The sequence below is a fragment of the Triturus cristatus genome, chromosome 7 (genome assembly GCF_964204655.1).
Source record: "Triturus cristatus chromosome 7, aTriCri1.1, whole genome shotgun sequence".
In the NCBI taxonomy this organism is placed as follows: Eukaryota; Metazoa; Chordata; class Amphibia; order Caudata; family Salamandridae; genus Triturus; species Triturus cristatus.
In genome coordinates, this window is record NC_140590.1 from 632,221,631 (window position 1) to 632,248,340 (window position 26,710).

The 26,710-nt window shown below is 45.0% G+C and overlaps 1 protein-coding gene across 1 annotated transcript in view; it reads right to left on the reverse strand.

The window, feature by feature from the left end:
* SMURF2 (SMAD specific E3 ubiquitin protein ligase 2) overlaps nt 1-26,710 on the reverse strand; it is a 1,110,500-nt gene that overhangs the window by 407,688 nt on the left and 676,102 nt on the right. Inside the window, exon 9 of the mRNA XM_085617253.1 lies at nt 20,185-20,269. Within this exon, the coding sequence (XP_085473379.1) occupies nt 20,185-20,269 (85 nt within the window). The remainder of the gene's footprint in view (nt 1-20,184; nt 20,270-26,710) is intronic.

A 26,710-nucleotide genomic window follows, 5' to 3' on the forward strand; every position in this document is an offset into this window, starting at 1 on the left:
ACAAACAATAATACATCTAAAATGTTGCCCTGCAGAGGGTTGATATGACAAGTGCCACACCAGGCAAAAAACTTCGCTCAGCATTGAAGAACTTTGTCGAAGGGAGTCTATCTTCAAGGATAACAGACTACTGTGGCCGGCAATTCAAACGCATTCGACAGCTGCCACTTAATCTCTACACTATTGCTGAGACAGGAGGTCCTCCCAAAGTGGTAGCTGAATAGGAGAGCAAAAGCTCAGACGCTCTGGATGCCATCCTCTCCTGGTCAAGTCTAGGACAATTAAAATCAAGTGGATGTGAACCTCTGCGTAAGAGGGATTCTGGAAGAAAGTTGGAACACCAATAGTCTGATTCACATGAAAATAAGAAACGTTAGGTAGGGTACGTGTTCTTATCACGATTTTATGCTTGTAGAATAGAAAACTGTGTATTTTGCCATAAAGAATAAGGCCTGGATCTCACCAACCCTATGGGTGGATGTTCGGGTCACTAGAAAGGCAGTGTTCCCTGAAATATGTTGTATAGTAGCCTTATGAATAGGCTCAAATTGGACACCTTATTTGGAAAGGACTAGCTTAAGACCTCAATGAAAATAAAGTCTCCTTAAGGGTGGGTAAACCTTTTTATTATTTGCTAGAAAGCCGTTCTAAGCTGGGGTTTAAAAAAAAATAGGATTGTGAAGGACTTTCTTTAAGCAGTAACGGCTGCTTAATGTAGCTTTACTGAGGGAAACTGCATGCCAGCTTTTGCTGACTCAAAAAGGTATGGAAGTACCACTTCATTATAACATTTGGTTCGACTAATGTTTTTCTGAATATGCCAGATGCAGGTCCTCTCCCATGTGGAAGAATAAGCTGCTCTAATTGAAGGATGCCTTGCTTCTTTTAAAATGTTCATGCAATTTTGCATAAGAATCCAATATCCATATTGGAGACATTGAGGAGATAGGCTTTTAAATTCAGTGATTTAAGGTTGGGAAATGCAGGATCTGACCTCTGAACTTGGACAGGAGACCCGGTCTGCATGGAGTCCCTTGTGTGACTGTTCCAATAGTTGTAGAAGGTCGTGACCCTGCTGTGGCCACTTTGGAGCAATGACATCATTTTGTCTTTAATTAGCTTGATGAATACTGATTGGATCTTCAAATTCAGAAAAAATGCATAGACAAACATCTCCGACCATACCTAGATCGATAACCATGGACATTTCATGTTTTGTGCTCTTGCAAATAAAACTACTTCTTAAGCTCCATTCGCAAATGATATAGTGCATTACATCCTTATTTAACGCCCATTCCTGATTCTCTTGAATCACACTGTTGAGATGAGCCGCTCCAGTATTCTGGAAACCAGGTCACCAATTGTCTCATGTGTATATTAGCAAGAAAGACGAAGGATGCTACTGTGCAAGTGATAACATCTGATTGCCATCAGGCGTTTCCCGTTCACAAGTTTCCAACACTTGTTCCAAGACAGATAGAACACTGTCTTTCCTCTGAGGGGTACTCTTGCTAACTGAGTGTTTTGAGACCACTCCCAGGTAATGGGTGGCTTGTACTGGAAATGCAATAGATTTTGTGTGATTCGTTCTGAGTCTCACTTATTGATGAACAGAGTGTCATGATGTAGTGAAGCTGGACATACTGATTTTGAGATCTTTATGTGCTAATCGTCCAGTAGGGCTAGACAAACATTCCCATCTTTTTGAGATGTGCTACCACCACTGCAATACAATTTGAAATAGTCAATTGGTGCTGACTTGAGTCCAAAAGAAAGGGCTTCATATTGGACACTGCACACTAGGAAACTTAGAAATTTGCAATATTTCATTATGGTGGGAATGCAAACATATGCATCTTGGAGATCTATGTAAAATGTTAGGGTTATATCTGGTGACGTGCCAACATATAAAACGTCTCTTTATGCACTTGTTTGTTCTTCTGAGGTCTAGGATTGGATGACACTCATGCCTTTCGTTCTTTAGAATCAGAAAGTAACAGGAGTAAACTCCTTTTCATTGTTGGGCTTCAGAGACCAGTTCCAGAGTTTTATGTTCAAAAGGGTTCTGTCATCCAACTGGAGTAACTTTCAATGGTATTAATATGTGCTCTTCAGAGGAATGGATGGAGGATAATACTGAACCTCAGAGAATAGCTATTTAACACAATATTTGGCAACCCACTGGTTGACTTTGTCCACTTGTCTATTTAAAAAAAAAAAACCTTTATTATATAAATCACAGATCATTCTATATGATTACAATACTTTCTGGAGACAAAAAGAAAAAAGAGACAAAAGAGAAGAAAAAGAAAAAGAGACTACAAAACAAATCTATATATCATGACAGTTCATAACTCCAATGCCATTAATAATCGTTTAAAATGTAATTCATTAATATTTTGGGGTGGACATCTATACCTGCGTTTTGATGTAAGACTACAATAAATGGACCATATGACCATACTGGGTAGGTGTGAATTCTTATAGTTACGATCCATTGTCAATATCTATTTCTTTATTTATGCTAAGTTATAGTACCCGCCGCTAATAGTGAATATGCTACTTACCAGTATGCATCTGTTCTTGGCATGTAGGGCTGCTGACATTCATATCTGTGCATAGATCGCCGCCTAGTGTTGGGTCCGGATGTTTGCACGTTGTTGTCCTGGAAGAGTCTTCGAAGTATCCTGAGATAGGTGACTCCTCCCCTGGACCACAGTGCGCATGGGCATCCTCTCCATCCTCAGATTCGCCATTGTGGCAGTGATGGAGTAGATACAGAAAGTGAGGACCATGCTATACAGTAATTCTGAGAGCTGCAGCTGCTACAGGCGCCGGGGAGGAGGGTGGGCGATATGAATGTCAGCAGCCCTACATGCCAAGAACAGATGCATACTGGTAAGTAGCATATTCAGTTCGAGGCATGTGGGCTGCTGAATTCATATCTGTGCATAGAATACATAGCAGTACCTCCCATTAGCGGCGGCTACCAGTGCCAGCTGCAGCGGTCTGAAAAAGAGTTTTGAGAACAGCCTGTCCTACAGCTGCCTGCTGTTTTGAGTGTACATCTACACAATAGTGTTTGGTAAATGTATGTATAGTGGACCATGTGGCTGCTCTACATATATCATGTAAAGGAATGTTTCCCAGGAAAGCCATGGAGGCCCCTAACTTACGTGTTGAGTGGGCTCGTGGGGGAATCGTTAATGTGCGTTTAGCCTTTTGATAGCAAATTTGAATACATTTAACGATCCATCTGGCTATACCTGCTTTGGAGATGGCGTTGCCTTTGTGTTGTGGGGAAAAGGCAACGAAAATTTGTTTTGTCTTTCTAAAGCTTTTAGTTCTGTCTATATAGTACATGAGGGCTCTTTTGACGTCTAGTGTATGGAGCATTCTTTCAGCGACATTTTGTGGATTCTGAAAGAAAACAGGCAGTTCAATCGTTTGATTCATGTGGAACTGCGATATTACTTAGGCATGAATTTGGGGTCAGTACGTAGTACGACCCTGTTTGCGTGAACCTGTATGAATGGCTCTTGAATGGTTAGTGCCTGGAGTTCACTAACTCTTCTCAACGAAGTGATTGCCACTAGGAAAGCTACTTTCCAGGTGAGGAATTGAATCTCACATGAGTGGAAAGGTTCGAAGGGTGGACCCATCAGTCGGGTGAGGACCAAGTTGAGGTTCCACACTGGTGCTGGTGGGTGTCTTGGGGGAATTACTCGTTTAAGTCCCTCCAAGAAGGCTTTGATGGCAGGCACTCTGAATAAAGAGAGGTGCTGCCTGTTTTGGAGATAGGCTGCTATTGCGGTTAAATGGATACGTATTGAGGTGTATGCCAGGTTGCATCGGTATAGGTGTAAGAGGTAACAGATTATGTTTTGAATCGATGCGTCTAGCGGGTTAATGTCATTGTTATTGCAATAAATGACAAACCTCTTCCATTTGGCTGCATAGCAAGCTCTGGTAGTGGGTCTCCTAGCTTCCTTAATGATCTCCATACAGTCGGGTGGCAGGTTTAGGTAGCCAAACTCTAGGACTTCAGGAGCCAGATCGCCAGGTTCAGCTGTTGCGGATCTGGGTGCTGAATTTCTCCATGGTTATGTGTCAAATGCGCGGGTTTGATCCGCAGCCTTTGATGCGGCACCACGGAAAGTTCCAGAAAGGTGGTGTACCATGGCTGGCGTGCCCATGTTGGAGCAACCAGGATGAGTGTCAGTGAGTGTTGTCGCAGTTTGCGTGCCACCAGCGGTATCAACGGCGCTGGGGGAAAAGCGTACGCAAATCTGCCGGACCAGTTCATCCATATCGCATTGCCCTGCGACTGTGGATGTGGGAACCTGGCGGCAAAGCTTTGGCATTTTGCGTTTTCGCTTGTGGCGAATAGGTCTATCTCTGGATGACCCCACTGTTGGAAGTACGGTTGGAGTACTGACGGGTGTAGCTCCCACTCGTGCATCTGGTGGCTGTGTCTGCTGAGCAGATCCGCCATCTGGTTGTCCTTGCCGGGGAGGTGCTCAGCCATGAGGAATATGTTCCTGTGGAGAGTGCGTTCCTCCCTGCTTCTGTATGTAGTACATGGCAGTCATGTTGTCCGTCCGGATCAACATGACTTTGTTGCACAAGTGTACCTTGAAGGCTTTCATTGCCAGGAAGATTGCCATCAGTTCTAGAAGGTTGATGTGCATCTTCTTTTGTTGTATTGTCCATAGTCCCTGCACTGTGTAATGGAGTACATGAGCTCCCCATCCCTGGAGAGAAGCGTCCGCTGTTAGTATGATTTGTGGAACAGGCTCTTGGAACGGTCGGCCTTTGCAAAGGTTTTGTGGATTCCACCAATGCAGAGAGTTGTATGCCCGACCGCTCACCAACACTAGGTCTTTTAGTTGCCCGTGAGCCTGATTCCATTGACGTGCCAAGCACTCCTGAAGCGGGCGCATATGTAGTCTCGCGTGCGGGACTATGAAAATGCAGGAGGCCATCATGCCTATCAACTGCATGAACACTCGCGCAGGAAGGGAGTGTTGGGGTTTGAACTTTGAGATCAGCATTTGCATGCCGTTGATCCTCACCAAATTTGGCTGAGCTGTGGCTGCCAGTGTCTCTATGGTCGCACCTAGGTACTGTTGTACGTGTGCGGGTTGGAGATGTGATTTTGGGTAATTTAGGAGAATCCCAGACTGTGAAGAAGGTGAATGGTGCGGGAGATGTGGCTGGCACATTGCTGGGCTGACTTTGCCTCAACAAGCCAGTCGTCCAGGTAAGGGTAGACGTGAATGTGTTGCCTCTGTAGATGTGCAGCCACAGTATCTAGGCACTTTGTGAAAACTCTGGGTGCTGTTGTCACGCCGAAGGGAAGGACTTTGAATTGGTAGTGCTGCCCCTGAATAGTGAACCTGAGATATTTTCTGTGTGACAGGTGTATGGGTATGTGGAAATACGCATCTTGAGGTCTAGCGTGGCTAGGAAGTCTCCCTGTCTGAGCAGCAGGAGAACCTGCTGTAGGGTGAGCATGTGGAAATGCTCTGAGAGAATGTAGTGGTTGAGGGGTCTCAGGTCTAGTATAGGTCTGAGTGACCCGTCCTTTTTTGGTATTAAGAAGTACAGAGAGTACACCCCTGTCCCCTGCTGGTGGACGGGCACGACCTCTATTGCGCCTTTTTGCAGCATACTTAGCACTTCCTGCTGTAATAATGCTAAGTGCTCTGAGGACATAGGACGGTGCTTTGGCGGTATTGTGGGTGGAGTGGAGGTTAATTCGAGGCAGTAACCGTGTTGGATAACATCTTTGACCCACCTGTCCGTGGTGATGGTATTCCACGTGGACAGGAACCGCTGGAGTCTTCCCCCGACAGGTGTTATGTGGTCGGGGGGAAGGGAGAGGGCGTCACTGTTTGTTTTTGGGGGAGGACCTGGTATTGCCGTAACCGCGTCCTCTTCCCTTTGTACTGGAGCCACGATATCCACCTCGGGTGTTTTTATCGTAGGTACTTTGTGTGCCTCCTTTATTGTAGGTTTGCTGTGACCCCTGTCCTCTACCCGCTCCTCTATTTCCGGGGCGACGAAAGGAGCCACTACGAAATGTCTGCGTTTGCAGAGCCCCCATTGACTTTGCAGTGTCTGTGTCTTTTTTTTATCTTTTCTAGGGTGGTGTCAACCTCTGGTCCGAATAAGTAGTCGGGGTTGACCGGCTGATTGAGAATGTTATTTTGAACCTCAGGTTTGAATCCGGAGATTCGTAACCAGGCGTGTCGTGGTAGCATGACGCTGGTGTTTAGTGCTCTCGCAGCTGTGTCGGCGGCATCCAATGCACACTTAATGGATGCGTTTGTGAGAAGTTGTCCCTCCCCGATGAGGAGCTCCGCTGCCTCTTTGTACTCGTCTGGTAGATGTTGGAGTAGGGTCGCTAACGTGTCATAGTGTGAGCGATCGTAGCGAGCTAGGAGCGCCTGTGTATTGGCAATGCGCCATATGTTTGCCGCCTGGGCTGCAATCCTTTTACCGGAGGTCTCTAGCACCTTGGACTCTTTGTCCGGGGGAGGAGCATCACCAGTTGTCTGCGAGTGTGCCCGTTTGCGAGCATTAGCAACTACGATGGAGTCCAGAGGTAACTGGTCTCTAATGTACGTAGGGTCCCCAGGTGCCGGCTTGTATTTTTTCTCGATCCTGGGGTTTATTACCCGTGCCCTGGTGGTTTCTTTGAAAATGTCCTTTGCTGGTTTGAGGACACCTTTCAACATGGGCAGAGTCTTTACAGTCCTCTCTGAGGATGCGAAAGTGTCCACCAAGAAATCGTCCTCGATTGTGTCCTAGTGGAGTTGCACTCCATGATTGGCTGCGGCACGTTCAATGAGGGCGTTGAATGCAGCAGTGTCCTCTGTGGGAGACGTTTTTGCGCCATAAAGCTGCGTGTCCTGTGTATCCATAGCGGCACCTGGGTCTACAGGGTCATCCCAAGCTTGATCAGGGTCCTGCTGGCCTTCAGGGTCCATATCCCTGGGGTAGGTGGTGTCGTCACCCATGTAGTCCTCTATTGCGTCCGTGTCGGAGTGCGTCGGAGAGAAGGACTGTGGATCTGGGTAAGAGGTGTGGAGGCGTTCATAAAGAACCGGTTCCGATTCCGCCGGCAGTTTTTGCTTTAGCGGGATCCTGTAAGAGTCCAAAGCCTGCTCGGAAGTGATCTTCCGCTTTCGGAGCATGAGCCTGCCGGTGTCGGCGTCGATGAAGTGGGACGGTGATGTCCCGGTAGGAGATTGTGCAGTAGAAGGGGACCTTGTCTGGGTGACACGAGTTCTGATCTCGAATAGTTTTGGCGCTGTGGATGGCGGCAAACCAAAGGTGATGTTGGATGGTGCCGAGGGTGCCTTTTGAGCCTTTTTCGGCTCGGAGCCCGACGTGGGCTGGAGGGCTGCCTTTTCTCTGATACGTTGCAAGGACGCTGCAACTTGTCGCACCGAGAACTCCGACGGTTGTTTGGTGCCGAGTTGTTCTGTAGAGGTAGGAGTGGACTTCTGTGGAGCCACAGGGTCATCGAGTCGAGGAGAGGTAGTAGCTGTCGACGACGTCGATGATTGGACCGTAGTCGCTGCTTTCGAGGTGGATTGCGATGCAGCGGCCATTTTAACCTTGGTGGTCGGTGCCGATTGTTTCGGTGCCGGGGGCCGAGGCGCTTTGGCGGTACCGATGGCTTTTCTCTTTGGGTCGGCGCCGACATCGGCTGCAGCGAGTTCGGCACCGAAGTCCCTTTTGGTGCGGTCGGAGCCGACGGTTTTGGCTGGCGTCGAAGGTGTGGTGGTCCTCGAGCCGACCAGTGTTAGTTTCACTTTCGGTTTCTGCTGAACCGGTGCGACGATTGGTTTCGGTTTCATGGAAGGGAAACCAGTCTTTTTGGGTAATAATGGCTCTCGCTGGATGTCCGAGGCCGGGCCAGAGGGCTGGGCCGAAGAACTGCGGGATTGATCTTGGGTAAGGCCCGAAGGCGATCCCTCGACCGGAGCCGTAGACTGACGCACTGTGATATCCTCCGTTTGGAGGGGTAGGCCCTGCTCGTCACCAGAGCTACCTTCTTCGGCCCCTAAGGCCTCATCGTAGTCTCCTACCTCATCGTCGGCTTCTTCCCTGTGAAAAAGCTCTTCATCTACGTCTTCCGATCTGGAACCGTGTTCGGAAGCGGGGCTGGAGGGTATGTTTTCCACGCTTTCAACATCTTCGTCCTCGGTGCTGAAGATGTTGGTCGGGGCCGGTGCCGCTTGCTGTGCTTCAAGTCTCGAGGCTCGTCGATTCCGGAGAGTCTTCTTGGATCTGAATCGGGCACAGGCCATACATTTCGATTCGTCGTGATCCGGTGAGAGGCATTTGTTGCACACCAGGTGGACGTCGATATGTGGATATTTCGCGTGGCAAACAGGACACCGCTTGAATGGGGTCCTCGATTCCATCGTCGATGTAGGGTCGATGGTCGGATATAATGGATCCGAAAAAGTTGTTAAGGTCGCTAAACTAGCAAGTAAACTGTCGATACCGATCGGGAACAGTACCGACGAAAACTAAAGGCCTTTTGGCCTGAAAACTAAATTTTCCTAACTTGAGTCAAGATAAGCACATCCGAACCCAATGGCGGAAAAAAACAATCTGAGGATGGAGAGGATGCCCATGCGCACTGTGGTCCAGGGGAGGAGTCACCTATCTCAGGATACTTCGAAGACTCTTCCAGGACAACAACGTGCAAACATCCGGACCCAACACTAGGCGGCGATCTATGCACAGATATGAATTCAGCAGCCCACATGCCTCAAACTTTATTCTACTCCCCATATTTGTGCAAATTTCTGGATGGCCCCTATCCTGAGTGAATAAAGTTTTTCGTCTTTCTTTAGTGTTTCTCATTTTGATTGCCCATTGTGCACGTTTTGGTGCATCCGATGATTTCCAATTTTGTAAGAGCAATGATCTAGTTATTAGTGAAGCATTGAACACAAATTGTTTTTGTTGCACCGTTAAGGTAGCGTTAGAGATCCCAAATAGATTTGCCATAGGATTGGGGTTAATGCAGCATTCGAGTTGTTGGCTAATCAGCTGAAAGACCCTAGTCCAAAGACAGTTAATTTCGGGCAGGAGCAGCACATATGCAGCCAGTCTCCTTTTGAGTGATTACATCTCGGGCAATCTGATGATGTTCCTGGGAACAATTTGTGCAACTTGGCATGGGTATATTATAGTTGCCATTTAGAAAAAAACGCCATTCGCTTATAATTGGCCCCTCGAATTGCCTTGGTGGACCATTTATTATAGTCTTGCCATTGGTTTGCGTCCATGCGACAACCCGTAGTCTCCTGTATTTTTAACAGTGTTCTCGGTACTATGAGGTCATTTATATTTTGCTGCAAGATATGGTACCAGTTTCCGATTCCTGCCATTTGTTTGATGTGCAACGCATAGGTGATGGCTTCGGAAAGTGGATCCGCCGGGGGTCGCAATTTCTTAACTAGGCTTGAGATTTGGAGATCTGAGAATATAAGGGTAGGGAGTTCTTCTATTTTACCTTGCCCAATTTGTCCCCAAGATTTAACCTCTCCTTGTAGTACTAAATCTTTAATTTGATAGATACCCAGCCATTCCCAGTTCTTCAATGCCTTTGTATCGACGCAGCTCCAAGTTCCCTACAATATATCAATGTAGTTTCTGGATGTAGTGGTGTAAATTGATATTCCTCTTTTAGTCGATTGAGTCTATCATGGATTATGCGGGGAGTCTTACATCGGTAACGCTTGGGTAGCTTAGGGATTTTAATAAAAGATCTTAAATCTATATTTTTCACCCCCTAACATTTGATATAGATTGAAGTTAGGGCCATATCCTTGTGCTGGTAATGCGTGTCCACACCAGTCCAAGAGAGCGACTTGGAAATATTTTTGTATATGCGGTACCCCTAAACCACCTTCTTTCGGTCGCAATTTAAGTATTAGTTTTGTTTGTGATTTCTTCCCTCTCCAAATACATTTTTGAACTAATTGATTTATTCCGGAAAAACAGGCAGAAGGAATTTTGATAACATTTGAGAAAACAAAAACAAATAATGGGAGTACCATCATTATCAATGCCACCCTTCCAATTATAGATAAAGGCGAATTGTAACAATTATTAAGAATCTTGGTAACTTTATGAAATATTGTAATATAGTTAAATGTAGAGTTGCAAAAAATCATTTGAGACCCATATGTCCAGATTGCGAATAGGATTATGTGTTGCCACCCAACTTCGAAGGGTCTGAGGCAGGATCTGGTTATGACAATTAAATGGTAGTAGCTCTGATTTAGTATCATTAATTTTATCCCCCCCAGCTTTGAGAATGCTTCAATCGAATAAAAAGTTTGTTTAATGTTTTCTGTTTCTGCCTCAAGGTAGAGGATTAAATCATCAGCGAATAATTACAGTTTAGGTGCCCCTATTTTTGGAGGTGTTGAGGGATTTTGGCGTATCAAATTTGCTAAAGGCTCAATGTACAAGGCAAATAGGACCAGTGACATAGGACAACCTTGCCGGGTTCCCCTCTGAATCTCCACTGTACCAGCAGTATATGCATTATTAACTATTTTTGCCTGGGACTTCTTATTTAGTTTCAGAAGTAGGTTCACTAGGACTTGGGGAAAATCTTTTTTTTTTTTTTTTTTTGAAACCGTTTATTGCAATCTCAAATATATACAAGTATGGGCCTACAACCTTCCGGCCGGCCGCTAAAGTGACAAAAGCAAATGACATACATACAATAAGGCACTTGGCTTTGCATAGACGATAAAGCAGGAGGTATCAACAACGCGGGCCACATAACTCTGAACCCACAATACGGTTTCGTTTTATACAACACAACAACATAAAACCACACCCGCAAGGCAACCCACAATCGAAAATGACAACACGTGCTCCTCAAGTGGGGAACCCCAACCATCCAAAGAAATCCAGAGAGGGGGAGGGAAACTGATCCGGGACTGGGAGAACAATGTGCCCAGGGCTGAGGGAGGGGGTCAACTATGGGGATGGAGCTGGTGAAGCGGGAGGCAACAACGGCGGCTCGCAAATACCCCCGCGGTAAGCGTTCCAGGGGCCCCATATCTTCACCCATGCCCCAGGCTTACCCCGCGCCACATATACCACCTTTTCTCGGAACATGCACCAATCCATATGTTCTTTCCAAGCCGACACCGCCGGGGGTCTCTGAGATCCCCACAGCTGAGCAATGTCACGTTTAGCTATCATATATCCCAGAGTCACCCATCGCGTCTGCGGAACCGAGTAATCAGTCGGTTCCCACACATTCAGCAGGCATCTCCTCGCTTCAGGCAACAGCGCGACATGTGTAACCGCTCGCAGAACCTCATGCACACCACGCCAGAATCGCTCCACCTTCGGACATTCCCACAGAATGTGTAAAAAAGTCGCCAAGGCACCACACCCACGCTTACACAATCCATCCTCGGCATAGCCCATACGCTGAAGCCTTGGCCCCGTCATATACACCCGGTGGAGTATCTTAAGCTGGACGAAGCGAAGGCGAGCCGGGATGGCCACCTCCTTCGGAGAGGCCACCGCGGAAATCCAGTCCTCGTCGTCCAACTCCAGCCCATCGGCAACCCAAGCCTCGCGGAGGCCAGTCAGTAGGCCCGAGCGGTCATTTATCAATTTCTTATAAATGAGGGAGATCGTGCTGTCCGGAACGTGGCCATCTAGCACTCTATCCTCCAGGGGGGAGGACTCCGGGATGGAGGCCACGTCTGGGAAGACGGATCCCAGTGCGTGACGGACCTGCAGGTAGCGAAAGTATTCACTGCCCTGCAGCTGAAACTCCGCCTGCAGCGTCTCGAATGTCTTGAATCCTCCCCTCGTCCAGAGATCTCCCACTGTACTGATGCCTATCATGTCCCACCTCTCGAAGCCCTTCGAGGTCCACAAAGAGCCAAGCCTCTCCGACGCATACTACGGTGACGCCCGGGTCAAAAGGTCCTTCCATCCCATAGCTGCATTAGCCGTGTGCCATACTCGCACCATGACACGCGTGGGTCCCGTCAAGCGGGAATCGGGCACGCTAGTATAGAGCGCTCGGTTGCCACCGGGTAGGAGCATTTTGTCCATTTCAAATGCCGGGTTTAGGGCGGGCCCATAGAAGCCGTGATTAATTGCAGCTAACTGGGAGGCCCAGTAATACCGCTTAATATCCGGGAGGGCAATCCCTCCGTCGTACCACGGGAGCGTCAATTTTGCCAGGGCTATACGCGGCCTCCCATCCCAAAACAGACGGCGCTGTAAGCTTTCCACCTCACGGAAGTAGCGCGCCGGGACCAAGTCCATAGTGTTCTGGAGAGCGTACAAAAAGCGTGGCAATGACATCATCTTGAACAGTGCCGCCCGGCCGAGCGGCGAAAGCGGCAAGCGCCGCCAGCGCGCGACGTCCTCCTTCAAGCGCTGGAGGGGGGGAAGCAAGTTTCGCTCGTAGCGGGCCACCGGGTCCAGCGTAATATAGACCCCCAGGTATCGAAATCCCTGCGAGGCAATCTGGATCGGACAGCCCCGAGGGAGGACAGGAGCCTCCCCGGAAAGCACATAGACACAGGATTTAGCCCAGTTAATGACAAGACCTGAATTACGGCCAAAGGAGCGCAGAACATCGACCAGGGCAATCAGTGATTTGCGCGGGGAGGCCAAGTACAAAAGGATATCGTCAGCGTAGAGGGACACGCGGTCCTCATACTCGGGGGTCCAACGGAGACCTCGGATGGAAGGGTGCCACCGCAGCCACTCCGCCAGGGGTTCCAGGGCCAATGCAAAAAGGAGCGGCGACAGGGGACAACCCTGTCGCGTGCCCCGTCCCAGCACGAATGGGGCCGAGACTCGACCATTCACCACCACCTGTGCCAATGGGTCCGAGTACAACAATTTGACCCAACTGATGAATCCCGGGCCAAATCCAAATTTCGCCAACATCGCCCAGATGTAGGGCCACTCGAGCGTGTCGAACGCCATGGTGGCGTCCAGGGACGCCAAAATGGCCGGCTCCCGCACGAACGGAACACGCGCGAGCACCCCGTGCAAGCGCCGCAGATTAAGGGCCGTATTGCGATGGGGAATGAAGCCGGACTGGTCTTGGTGGACCAAATCGCCCACCACGCCGACCAGCCGGTTAGCGAGCACCTTGGCGAGGATTTTAGGCTCCGCGTTCAAGAGCGAGATAGGCCGGTAGGATGTAACCCGGTCTCGCGGTCTGCCCTCCTTGTGGATAACCACGATGGTAGCCAGACGCTGGTCCGGCGGGAGGGAGCCCCGCGAGTGAACCGCAAGGAACATAGCGCGGAGGTGGGGTGCCAGTACGTCCGGTCGCAATTTATACAACTCGATAGGAATGCCGTTCGGGCCCATGGCCTTGCCAGAAGCGACCGAGCGGATGGCGAGGGCAATTTCGTCCGAGGTGGGGGCGGCATCCATCAACTCCCTGTCCTCCATTGAGAGGGAGGGCAGCGCGATGTCACGCAGCAGGGCATGGGAATCCTCCTCCGGGCAGGGAGAAACCGGGGAATATACCTCGCGGAAATAATCCGCGAAGCAAGAGACAATGCCTTCCGGCTCAGTGACACGTACACCATCCATTCTTTCAATCAGCGGGACCACACGATTAGCTCTCTCCTTCCTATCCAACCACGCAATCAACTTACCAGCCTTATCACCCACATCATACAATCGCCCCTGTTTCTTTTTTATTTTTTAAACTGTGCAGAGATTATTCCAGTTCACCATATCGAAGGCTTTTTCAGAGTCAATCATGATGATTAACGCTTTCGTGTTATTATTTGAAAAAAAGTTGATGGCCTGAGTTACGAAATTTGGCAGTGATAAATCTTTCTGGTAAAAAGGCAAATGCAGCAAGCAGTGACTGCATTTTTTTTTAATCCAGGCCTCGTCAGTTAGCAGGGTTTATCCAATATCCATCTGGGTCGCTCCCTTGGACCGATTTTTGTCATGATCTCAACTACAGGGACCGAATGGTCCGAAAAAGGATTAAGAATAATCCAAGATTCTCCTTTTTCGCACTGATGGAAAATTAGGTAAAAGTCTATTCTAGATGCGATCTTATATTTTTTTGAAAAGCATGTGAATTCCTTACTAGAGAGGGACTGTAGCCACCATGGATCGACTAGTGCAAAGTCCCGCGTCATACTATTCCAGTATCTGGCAGTTGATAGTTTATTTTGGAATTTGTTCTTTCGAGAGGGGTCTAGACCTTAAATCTGAGTGAATTTGAAATCCCCTCCAATGATTAGGATTCCCTGTAAAGGGATTAAAAGTTCAGTCATTTTTTCTAATGCAAGAGTGTCATCATGTATGGGGCCGTAATAGCTTATTAGATTAATAGTTTGCTCCCCCAAATTCAAATTACCCATCAGGCTAGGGGATCACTCATACTCTCAATAACTTCCCCTTGATTATGACGGGTGATCAAAATTGCAACCCCCTTACGGCGGCATCAGCTTAAAACACAAGAGCCTGTTTTACAAATTTCAGCCATTTGGGTAAAGGCATTTTTTTGTGTGTGTTTCTTGGAGAAGAATAACTTGGGGTTAATTTACCATTAACCCTTCAAGTGTAGCAGTTAATTTTGTTAGATTATTGCCCCCATTCAAATTGCATGAAACAAAACGTAACACCTCATGTTCAGCCATTCATGTCGGTTAGTTTTATCTGACTTCTCTCCGTTATGTAAATTAAATTCTTTATTCTATTTAGTAAATTCCATTATCTCCATTATTTTCAGGGACATATTTGTGAAAATTGCTCGTATTTTGATGTGTGATTGTGTTTTTCTCCTTTTTTTCCCCGCCTCCCTTCTTGGAGTACCCCCCTCCCTTTTCCTTCCTTGCGAGTTGGGCCTTTGCCCGCCATGGACCATTGCCCCCCGTGCGCCCTGGATCCCTCCCAACCGTGAGCCCCCCCTTACCCGTACCATAGTACCTTGGCATGGTACTAAACGCCTCGCCCCCGGAAAAGGCTGCCTGAGGAGCCAAATAATAGGGAATGTCACTGGGTTATAACAAGAGAGATGGGCATACCTGACACATAATTATGATCTTGTCTAATTTCCCCTCCCTCTATTTCTCTTTTATTGACCTCCTGTATTGACCCAAATACTACTTGCTATTTCTTCTCTCTATCCCTTCCTTAATTGAATGGAGGAGATCACGGGCCCGCTCTACTGACTGAAATATATCTGACCTCCCTTTGAACAACAATTTGAGCATGGATTGCTGTATTATCCCAGCTGGTGCATTATAGCGTTTAAATCCGTCAATCATTCCCACAAACACTTATCGTAGTTAAAATAGACATATCGGAATAAATTCTTAAAGTGAAATTCTCTAGGGAAGTGAATGATTTTATTTTTCCAGAAATGCTTGTGATAGAGTCTGTTCTTTGATTCGGCAGTCACCAGAGTTAACTAGAATTGTTCTTGGAAGGGCGATTTGCTGGTACTCGATGGGCCCTATTGATGGTCAAGTCCCCAATGTCTTTGGTGCTTTCAGGAAGAACCACTTTCCATATTAATTCATTTATGAATTGGACTGGCGATTTGCCCGCTTCTCGGTTTTCAGTAATCCCAGTAAACCTTAAATTTATACGCCTGGCTCGATTTTCCAGATCGTCTAATTTCAGTTGCTTGTCCTCGAGTTCTGTCTGCAATTTACTCAAATTGATTCCATGATCATTATGTTTAGACTCTAGTGAAGAAACCTTCTGCTCAGCCCGAGTCAGACGAGTTGAAAGCTGATGAAAATTTTAATTGAGCTGGCCTAGTTGTTCATTGGTCTTCTGATGGGCTATTTCCTGGGAGGGCTTCATGTCCTGAAGCTCACATAATATCTGATTTAGGGTAACTTCAATAGTCGAGGATGGAGGAGGATTGGCTGGCATGGTTATCATTGCCGTTTCTCCCTCTGGCATGATGGATTGTACTGGATCCACTGGAGCTGCCGCTGCCACTGTTTGGTCCTTGGATATATCTTGTTCTGCTATCACATTGCTGGAATCAGCCCCTGTGAGTATCAAGTGAGGAGGGCTCGGTAAGAGGAGATTAGATGTAGCCGTCGTTTTCTGCCCTCCCAAAGAGAAGAGAGTTGATTTCCCCATTTCTTTATTTTCTATTTTCTGGCGCGTGCCCTGTTGATTGTCTTTACCCCCAGGAATTCCAAATGTCTTCATATCTTTAGATGTGGTGCCGGAATAAGCGCCTACTGAGGGCGTCGTATCCATTGTAAGGCTATCCTTATCCTTACTAATGTTTTTAACCAGATCCATTTTATATCTTTCTAACCCGCAGGGCCCTGTGCCTCGCACGATCAGGAGAGGGAGTGGAATGGTTGGAGGAGCATGGATCAAAGCCTGCTATGTTATTAGGAATTGGATTTTTTCCTCCTCCTAGTGGTCTTTCTTTTTTGCTGCTGAAGGATCTCTTGATATGCGCTTGAGTGTGCGTTGCACATAATATTGCTATTTATCGTAGCTTTCGCAATGCGTGACTAATTGATAATGGGGGAGCGAACGCGGAGTTAGTACAAGTCGATCCGAAGCTGCATCCGCAGTAGGCGAACCGCTTCCGCAACCAGCTTGCCCTTCTCCACTCAGGGGGAGCCTAGAGCTCGCTCTCTAAGTTGTCTGATACCCATTATTATTTGTTCCACTTTCCAATTTCTCGGTCCCCTTTATCTGTGCCTCGCACGATCAGGAGAAGGAGTGGAATGGTTGGAGGAGCGTGGATCAAAGCCTGCTATGTTATTAGGAATTGGATTTTTTCTTCCTCCTAGTGGTCTTTCTTTTTTGCTGCTGAAGGATCTCTTGATATGCGCTTCATTGAGTGTGCGTTGCACATATTATTGGTATTTATCGTAGCTTTCGCAATGCTTGACTAATTGATAATGGGGGAGCGAACGCGGAGTTAGCACAAGTCGATCCGAAACTGCATCCGCAGTAGGCGAACCGCTTCCGCAACCAGCTTGCCCTTCTCCACTCAGGGGGAGCCTAGAGCTCGCTCTCTGAGTTGTCTGACACCCCTTATTATTTGTTCCACTTTCCAATTTCTCGGTACCCTTTATCTTCCAATCAACCGTTGTACTGTTGTACCAAACTCATTTGTGATCCATTATTGATCAGATATCATTGGACAAGCCAGCCTAGTCCCCATGAAGATTCCTTTCTCTTTCCTCACCCACTCCTCCTTCTACTTGCCCCTTGCTTCCCGCTCTTTTTGCCGGTAGGCTGGTTGTGTCTCTATATGCACGTTGTATATATGTATAAATATAATAAAAATAAAACAGAGCACAGGTCCAGAGTACTAGGCACTGAGTAAGGAAAACAGATGCCTGAAAAGAACAATAAGGGGAGGAGAGGGGGAGAGTAGGAGAGAGTATAATAGTGTAGAAATAATGTGCAAATCAAATCAAATTTACTCTCCCTTGATCAAAGACTCACCGAAAGCCATCACATCGGCAGCTTCAATCGGGCACACAGCCTGGTCTCATGATTGCTGGTTACTGGCTCAAGGAGGTATACAGGTGGCTTAGTAGCGGAGGACAGAGAGGAATCCACATCTAGACCTACACCTGTACCTACATCTGTACTTCAGTCGCCTCTCACCATGAGTCACGTTACCAAAGCCCAAGAAAAAGCAGGTTAGACATGGTTGTATCTTAGTTGTGACCAGGTGTCATACTCCTCCTCCACTCCCTGTATTTCCTATAGCTCCCTCACAGCTCCTTCGAAAACGTCATCAGGTGGGGGTGGAGACTTCAGTACCTTTTCCTTTCTTTTTGTCCACGTTGTCTTTATCCTCGATCCTTCAATCCTGGTGTTGGGTTCTTTTAAGATTTTAGTCTCCCCCCTCTCTCTGCCGTAACCACTCCGCTCTCAGAGGCTGATTTAGAAAGGCAAGACAGCCGGCACCATTTTCCTCCCTAGGTTTTGCAGATGCTGCGTTCGTGTTCATGCTAGCATCCCAGCACTAAAGCCCGCGATCCTCGGCTCCTCCTCCTCCGGCAGTGAAACCTAGCTGCGGAGCATGGCGGAAGCTCTACACTACTTCCAGCTGTCCAGATGCTTTCTGAAGTAGACCCCTACCAGAGTGGAAAGCGTGGGAGGGAGTGAGAAGTCCCTGTTTGGAAGGTCTTTCAAGCAGCAGCTAGTATCTGGAGGATGTTCATTGCTTTTGTGGACTTGTCAGGTGTCCACATAGTAAGTAGTTTTGATGTTGCAGCAGTAGGTGTAATTGCTAGGGCAACTGAAGGGCTTTACCCTTTTTTGCTAGTAATGCTATTCATAAGGTTTGCACTGATATTTGCTGTACTCCTTATGTATTACAAGGCCAACAGTATGAAGTGTCTCTGACTCTGCCAACATAAACGGTGTTTCGTCATCTACTTGGACGCCAAAAAGAGTGGTACCAGATAATGGCAGATTTGAAATCCTTTGTTGAATCTCAGATTCAATCCGGTAAATCAGAGCAACAAATGGCCAGCCCATGACAGAAGTTAAGGATTTCCCACATGGACCTATCGTACCGTCCAAGTAGGGCAGTGGCACTCGTCTTCATGGCAGATCTCTGGAAAATGGTGAATGAGCAGATGTAGGGAGTGTACCCTCTCTAGGTACCTCAGATCTCCGGGACTCTGCCTCTTCACACCTGTATTGATCTTCCTGTAGACCATGTGGTCTTATCTTCTGCAGGGCCTTCAAAGTTCTCTAGGACATCTTCAAGCAGAATTCACATGATTCTGGACTAGGAGAAGAAGGAAGGTACACAATACAGATTGTGTGATGGTCTGCTTGAGCATTTTGTCTCCCACAGATGGAGAAATTCAGAAAATAGGGATGGCATTTTGTCTGTCAGGAAACTGAAAAATATATTCTCTGTAGTTGAACGTGGCAAATAAACAAATTCTATAGGGTTAGAAAGGTTTCCAAGACGTTTTGGGTGCTTCTCGTAAATCTGTGTTTTAACTTTTTTGTGAACACTTTTCTCACCTCAGAAGTAGATAGTGCCTTCAATAAACCGTCTCCATTCTGATTTCTCAAGGACTCCCAGAGGTGGAAGAGTGTTTCTTGACTCCCTGTTTTTCCCCTTTTAAGGCAGGATTCTTATCCAGAAGTCTTTTTTCGCGACCCTTCTGAATTTGTTTTAGAGAGGATTCCCTTTCTCTAGGTAGATGTTCCCTCACCTTTATCTTCTAATGATGGGTTTTCCTTTAACAACTTTTTCTGAACCTAAAGCAGGAACCTGTTCTCACTGTCTTTAAGAGTCTTTGAAAAGAAAGTGAGGCAATAGCTACAATCCTTGGGAAATCAGAGGTATGGTAGCCCTTGAGGTGCCTCGGGAGCTGCTTCCTGATTGGACGAAGTTTGGTTCTTATCAAAATGATGTGAATTTGTTAGCAAAGCTGCTTGTTCTGCTTTGCAATGCTTTCCTCTATTCTGCTCATTATAATTACGGTGAGACTCCCACCTAGGCGATGGGGAAGATTCAAGCTTGTGAAACACTGAAAGATTCAATACTGGAGAACTAAGCATCCATGGCAGGAAAGACAAAACTGAAATTGTGCCAGATGAATGGTCTTTAGAGGGTTGACATTCTTGTGACTTCATAACATGGGGCCCACAATGATAGTAAGAAATGACAATACTCAACTTTCATCTCATGGCAGTGAAGGGCAGAGTAATATTCCTTTTCCATTGATTATAATAAGAGTCAAAAACATCCTTGACCTCAAAGAACCAATCTAACCTGATGATTACCAGACTTGATTAATAGAATTTTCTTTTTTTTTTTTATCACAAAGATAACACAAAAACAAAACCTAAAAAAAATCCGTATAATGTTTTCTGGAAATCTCACAGACTCTTATTAAATGATTACAGATTCAGAATTTGTATTAAATGATCAGGCACCTGCTCATGGTACTTCATGATTATAATACTATGGTCTGTCCAGTAGAAGAAAAGAACTGAAGAGCACCGCAAGAAACTATAATAACAAGAATGCAATCACAATAAAGAACACATTTAATTTGTTCTCTTAACCATTAATCATTTACATTTTTAAACTGCGAAACAAAAATCAAACACAACACAGAGTGATTTGTAAACAGACCATACCTAGGTACTCTTGGATCGTGCCAGGTGCTTACACCGGTCTGGGTATGTAAAAAATAGACTTGTCCCTGCTGCGTTGTCCTTTGTTCTATTTCAATAAAAGATAGAAATAAACCTCGATAAGCAATTAAGTCAACAAGATTTCAAATTTCAACAAACTACATCTGTTATTAACTAGGAGAAGTCCAAAAAGAACAATGTTATACACATACCTGTTAAAATTACACAGGAAATACTGTTGTTGTAAAATTGGTGGAACTCTGAAAACTGCCTGTTTATTAGGAAATATCATTTTCGACTGACAGAAATATCTAACAGAAAGTGAGATATGGCACAATCCTAGTCACCAATTGAAATGTACCTATGTAGTCTTTCAACTTAGATTGGTATAGTGGAATGTTCATCTAACAATGTGATGAAGTTGAGCTATTTTCATGTTAACATCTTAATTTCTAAAATCAATGCTTGGTCTGGCTAAGATTGTGTTGTGAAACTAACGACTTGCAGTCCAATTAATTTAAGGGGTAAGGCATGTAACGTGTCAAGGCATGCTATGTACTACAAAGCAGAATGATGTAACAACGAGATTACAGTAAGAACTAGCAACTATGCAGGTTTGACAATAATAAAGCCTTATGGCCCACTGCCGAGGGTTATAGCGCTTGTTAAAGGCCCTGAACCTGAGTTATAGGCATGAGCCCCAAGGTTGGACTATAATGAGGGAAAGGGCCTTTAACAACCGATAGAGCTTGAGTCAGAAGGGCTATAAAGCAATTGGAACATTCCACCCACTGAAGGCAGAATCAAAATTAAAAAGAAAGAAACAGGAAGACAAACATTGGAATCGTGGAGAGAAAGGCAAATACCAGCCATAACAAACCCCGAGCCACTCCAGTGTCTTCAGCGGCTCTTCTAGTATTCCAACGTTCTAAAACTCTTTAGATCAAATGGTATTTTTCTACAAACACGTGTAATGGTTTAGCAAATGTTTATAAAATATTAAACTTGCACTTTTCTAATATCATGCAGAAGTAAATGGTCAGGTAAATAGCCATCAACAAGTAAAAGGAAGTTAAAGGCAAGCGGATACCTGCTCAAAACCGCTGTACTTTTAAGCCCTAGAAGTTGTCCACATTACACAAGTGGGGTGGGAACACCTATTGAGCGAAGGGTGCTAGAAAACATGCCAAAGCTAAAGGTGGGAAATGCCACAAGCTCCTACAAAGTTCTCTCGCTTATCCCAGGGTAGCTCACATATGTTGTGAGTGTTCAGTAGCCCTGAATTGTCCAAGTGTCACCAATGTGGAGATGGTGGCTCAGTTGCAGGAGTGTGGCTATCGATGCATCAGGTGCAGTGGCACCGGGGATCATGTGACTGAGTGCACATTGCACTTCTACTTTTACAACCTAACAGGTACGGCGAGGTGCTTATTTTCATTGCTTATGTTAGGGCCCATTGCAGCCTAACTATTCCAGTAACTAAATGTGATTGAATTAGGACTTGGAGAAAGTGTGATTTCAGCAAATGGGAGAATATCTGTATATCGACCACCTGATCTCATAGTCTAGTAATATTTCAGCAAATGTGATAGGCTTAATAGCAGCCGTGGCCCGTGCAGGTAAAACTGGTGGGGCGGTAGGGTTGGTTGGGGTGGATTTCGACAGATGACCACGAGAGAAAATGAATTATTTATTTAACTTCCCCTTGTGGTCGTCTGTAGAAATCCCGCCCCCACCCGGCCCTACCGACCCACCGCACTTACCTGCATGGGCAGCGGCTGCTTAATAGCTTGACGATTTTGCAGCTCAGATTAAAGCATACTAGGAATGGTACTTGGCAGGACCACAGCTGAGTGGGAGGACAAAGATATAGCATTAACCAGGCAACTGAAGGAGAGATCTTTGTCAAAGATGAATCCAATATGTGTTTATGATGGTTGAAGCGAAGGCATCCAAGGAAAAATGTTGCTGCCAACCACCAAATATCTCCATTATGTTACAGGTTAGTTGTAGACATCGCTTTCCCATCTAGAAGCCACAACCAGGTCGCTAACACGGGCAAGTGAACTGTAGGTCATGCTGTAACAACCATCCGCTAAATGCAAATGTAAGTGAGACTTGAAAGCCAGATTAGAACATCCAGCCAAGAATAAAACATACTCTCAGAGCCTGGAGGGCACTGATCATAACTATCTCAGTAATGCCGGTGGAATTGGTGTAACTGGGCTACAAGAGGGTATTTGAGAACCAGAAAATTACCACTTTTTCCAACATTCTGAAGCCTGGAGGGCACTATATGCATCTGAACCCGGGGGTAAGCAGTTAAGAAGTGATGTGGACTGCTATAAAAACCCTGGAAAATAGAAGCTTGCTTTTGGTATCTGAGCATGAAAACAAAAATACTACTTCCTCACAAGCCATCTTTTAGTCTTCATGCATCTTTGAGAGGTTCCAAAAACAATTGTCCGTCCACTAGACTGCATAGGACAGGGGTCTCCAACCTTTTCTATAAGAAGAGCTACGTATGGTTAATGAAAATTCTCCTGAACTAATAATATTTGAGATGTAATAGTTATCACATCAGACAACATTACATTAGGGGCCACCATATGCAAAAATTACCATCAGTAATTACTTCAGTGCATCAGGACCGGCTGCTAGCAGTAACATAAAATATTTTGCCAATATAGAATGCCTCTTCATGGGTAATACATAACAGCCACAGGTGTAATGCCTGTGCCACCACGTTAATAATATTAGTAAAAAATATTACCATCTCTGTTGGATTTTTCACACTCAAATATCAGCTTTATATATATTTTGAAATTTCAACCATTTGTCTCCACACATCAGCTTAAGAGTTCTGAAAATGCACACATTTTCATTTCAAATATATGGTTTTCAATTTTGGTAAACATATATGAATTCAACCAAGCACAAGTTTCTAATTTAGTTGACTGGGCTGCACACTGGAAATCTATTTACAGGTAGCTGGCGAGCTACCAGTAGCTCATCAGCTACTCATTTTAGAACCCTAGCATAGAAGAAATATCATTGTCTGCATTGACAAGCTGGTGAGACTGTAATCACCAAGTACACAAGTTAAAAAAAATAGTTTGAACCAAGAATGGAAAGGATATCGCGATAAAAGGCTGTAAGCTCTGAGCCATAATGGCAAGCTCTACAGACAATGGTTGTGCAGCTTCCATTGTTAGAATCACCATTTCCATCTAGCAGAGTTTTGATTTTCCTATTCAGTGACATTTGGTTAGAAGCTATAAAAGCTATCTGAGTTCTATTTGTGAGATGGTACGGTCCGAGTCTCGGACAGTTAAACTTCTTGTACACACAAGCAGAGTTCTAATACTATCATTAGATATTGATATTATGGAATGTTGGCCACCAGAGGCCAGTATAAAGCAGAAAAAAAAAGAAATCATACTTGAAGAAAATACTTAAGTTTTCGGTGCTTTGTCTTGAGGCGAAGAAATTTGACTTTTAGAAGGTACGGTTACCACTATAAATACACCACAGCATAGAGCATATGTCCATGCCAAAACGTTGATGAATAATTGTACAACAAAGTCCTAATTCAAAAGGAGTAAACATACTAGGTATATTAGGTTTAACTTTATGAAACTTTTAAAATTACTTCAATTCAGTTAGTACAAACTGCACCTGCTGTACTATAGAAAAACATCAATTATTTATAAGTTTCAATTGCTTTAAGACAACTGAAAATTAATGAACAGATTCTGGTTAAGGTTTTATACCACAAGACCTTCACACAATATGGATTAATTCTCCGTTAATATCTAAAACTCAAAGTCAGAACAAACATAGTTGGTGTAAACTGTGCCTTGAACTCGAGTCTCACTGATGGGGAGCATTACTGCAAGTACAACATGAAAATAGGAGTATGCCATTTTGCAGCCCCTTTGTTACATAGTGTGGTCCCTTAGGAGGAGGGAATGCCAATTCTGAGATCAGTTATGGATCAATATTCACAGACTATTTTCCCACTGGTAACTAAGGTTTGTGGTTAGGTTTTCGGCAAGACAACAATATAATTATATATTTAAATATTGTAGCGTAGGATGGTTTGCGCATTATAACCAAACTGTGGTTATCTGTCTACTATCATTGAACTTGCCAATGCTGTGGATGTTTCTGACATCGACATGATATCACTGTTGTTAAAAAACTACAGTAATGTAAGGCCTTAATATCTCAGGTTCACATTGTAGTGGGGATCTTTCAGTGTTGTGCCTTATGAAGCTTTGTGCTTCATAGACTTTCTGAACATGTTTGCATTTAAAAAGATCCTCTTGAGCCATGCATTTGGGGTGCCATAGCTGCCTAGTTTAATGACCAACACACGTGGAGGGTTTTTCCAGAACTAGCCACTTCAAAAGCATAGGATCCTGAGATTTTGCTTCACTGAGTGGTAGCTTCTGGTGGAGTGGCCCTCTGGCAGTGAGAATGTTTCACTGCCTCTTTATGCTGTGATTTCTTTTAACCCAGTGCAATGTAAGTAACCAAGACTCTGGATGTGTGGCCTTCCGAAGACACTGCCTCCTGGTGGACTGCCCCTCCAGAAGGACAACGGTTTTGAGTGTGGTTAATCAGTGATATAATACTCTGTTGAGTGGCCCTTTGGCACGTGGCTCTCATGAAGACGTGCCAATGCACAATTAGCCCTCATAGCCTGGCCACCCAGATGTTTGTCATATCATTCAGTCTTATGCCTCACTTTCTGGTATGGCTTCCACCTCTAGGACAAATCTCAGATGCTCCCTGGCCTAACAGTCATTCAACCTCTTTGCTTTGATGCCATCAGTAACTCTTTGGGAGTCATGTCATGGGTTTGTGCCCTGGAACATTTGCCAAGAAATACCATGCAATGCAAATCAAAAACTAACTTTTTAATAGAACCATCCAAATGGCAATGCCTTATAGAGGTTTCAATGTCAAGGGTACGGTCTAAACATTATGGAGAAACTCTAATCTATATAAATTGCCTCACCTGACACAGTGAAGCTCCTTATGGAGTGTGGGGTCAATGTGAAAAGATTCCTTCAACTGCAAGGAATCAGTCTAGATAAAGGGCCTCATGAAAATGGCAGGAAACCCTCTCAGGCATTTGGCTGAGGTATCTGGGCACGGGGGTAAGAGGTGGGAAAAGCGCTTTGGTATCCACTTCACTGGAATGACTATAGAACACCATGCGTATGTTCCATGCTTATGCTTTTAATGAGAACATCAAGTTATTTTTCACAGGAAACATTCCTAATGCAAAATACCAGCTGGATCATACAAAGTCCCCACTAAGTACCACTTTGGACACATCCAAGATAGAAAACCACTTTTTCAAATGAGAAAATGAGGGAGCATAAACCGATTACCACCTGTAACAACGGATTTGCAAGTTCTTCTAAATTCACATGCTGTGCATTACTGTGCCCTCACGTAGTTGGGTCTGTAGTGTATAAAAGCTTGCAGTTATTTTTTTTTTTTTTTACTTTGGACATCAAACAGAGTGAAGTCAATATGACATCTGACTGACCATAAGCTCAAAATGTGTGTACTCCAAGATAAAAAATGTTTTTATATTTCCTAAACATTTCTAATGTTTTTCCTACGCCCTTTTGCCTTAGGGAGAGTTTCCTGTGAATAAAGAAGAATTTGAAGCAAAACCAGTGTTACAGGTAAGTAACTAGTTTCTTTTGCACTGTGAAATCTCCTCTAAGTTCACATGCAGTGCTTGGAGTACGTATTGATACTCACTTCAAGTGGTGGTGAGTTATTTAATAAGAGTAGTGGCAAATACAAAACTGTCTCTCCCACCTTAGCTTCTTATGTGGATTGAAAGTCCATACGTAACTTGAATAATCTATACTATCCACCTATCCTTTGTATATGGCTATTCAAATTATGTTTGGGGCGTGTGCAACAAAAAAACCCTGTTCTGTTTTGTTTCTTGAATATAGTACAATAATTGCTTTCCTAACATCGGTAATGCTCTGTGCATGTGTATGTAGAAAATCGCATAATAACTTGATTAAAATAAAAAGGAGTGACTACTTTAGGTAAGAATTGTGGATGTGTTCTCAGACCCACCTTATCTTTATGTATGTCACAGTAGGGTTCTTTGCCAAATAATGCTTACATTTCACTAACTCTTCTTAATGATATAATGGCTAATGAAAGCTGTTTTATGAGGAGGGAGTTTCAACGTTATTTCATACATTGTTTTAAAAGTTGGTTTTGTTAATCCAATGAGGACCACATTTAGGATCCCCTGCGGTGCTAGGATTGTATGTGAAGTGTATAGTCTCTTTGCCACCTCTAGAAATCTTTTCACAACTGATATTATAAAAATACGTAACTGACTCCACTTGGTGCATGCTGCAATAGCTTAAAGATGTTAATGAAACCACAATCCACAAACAATTTGAAGATCTGACCAGCATCGTCTAACCAGATGTACTCTTTTGATAGTTATTACAATACCAATTTTGATATCTAC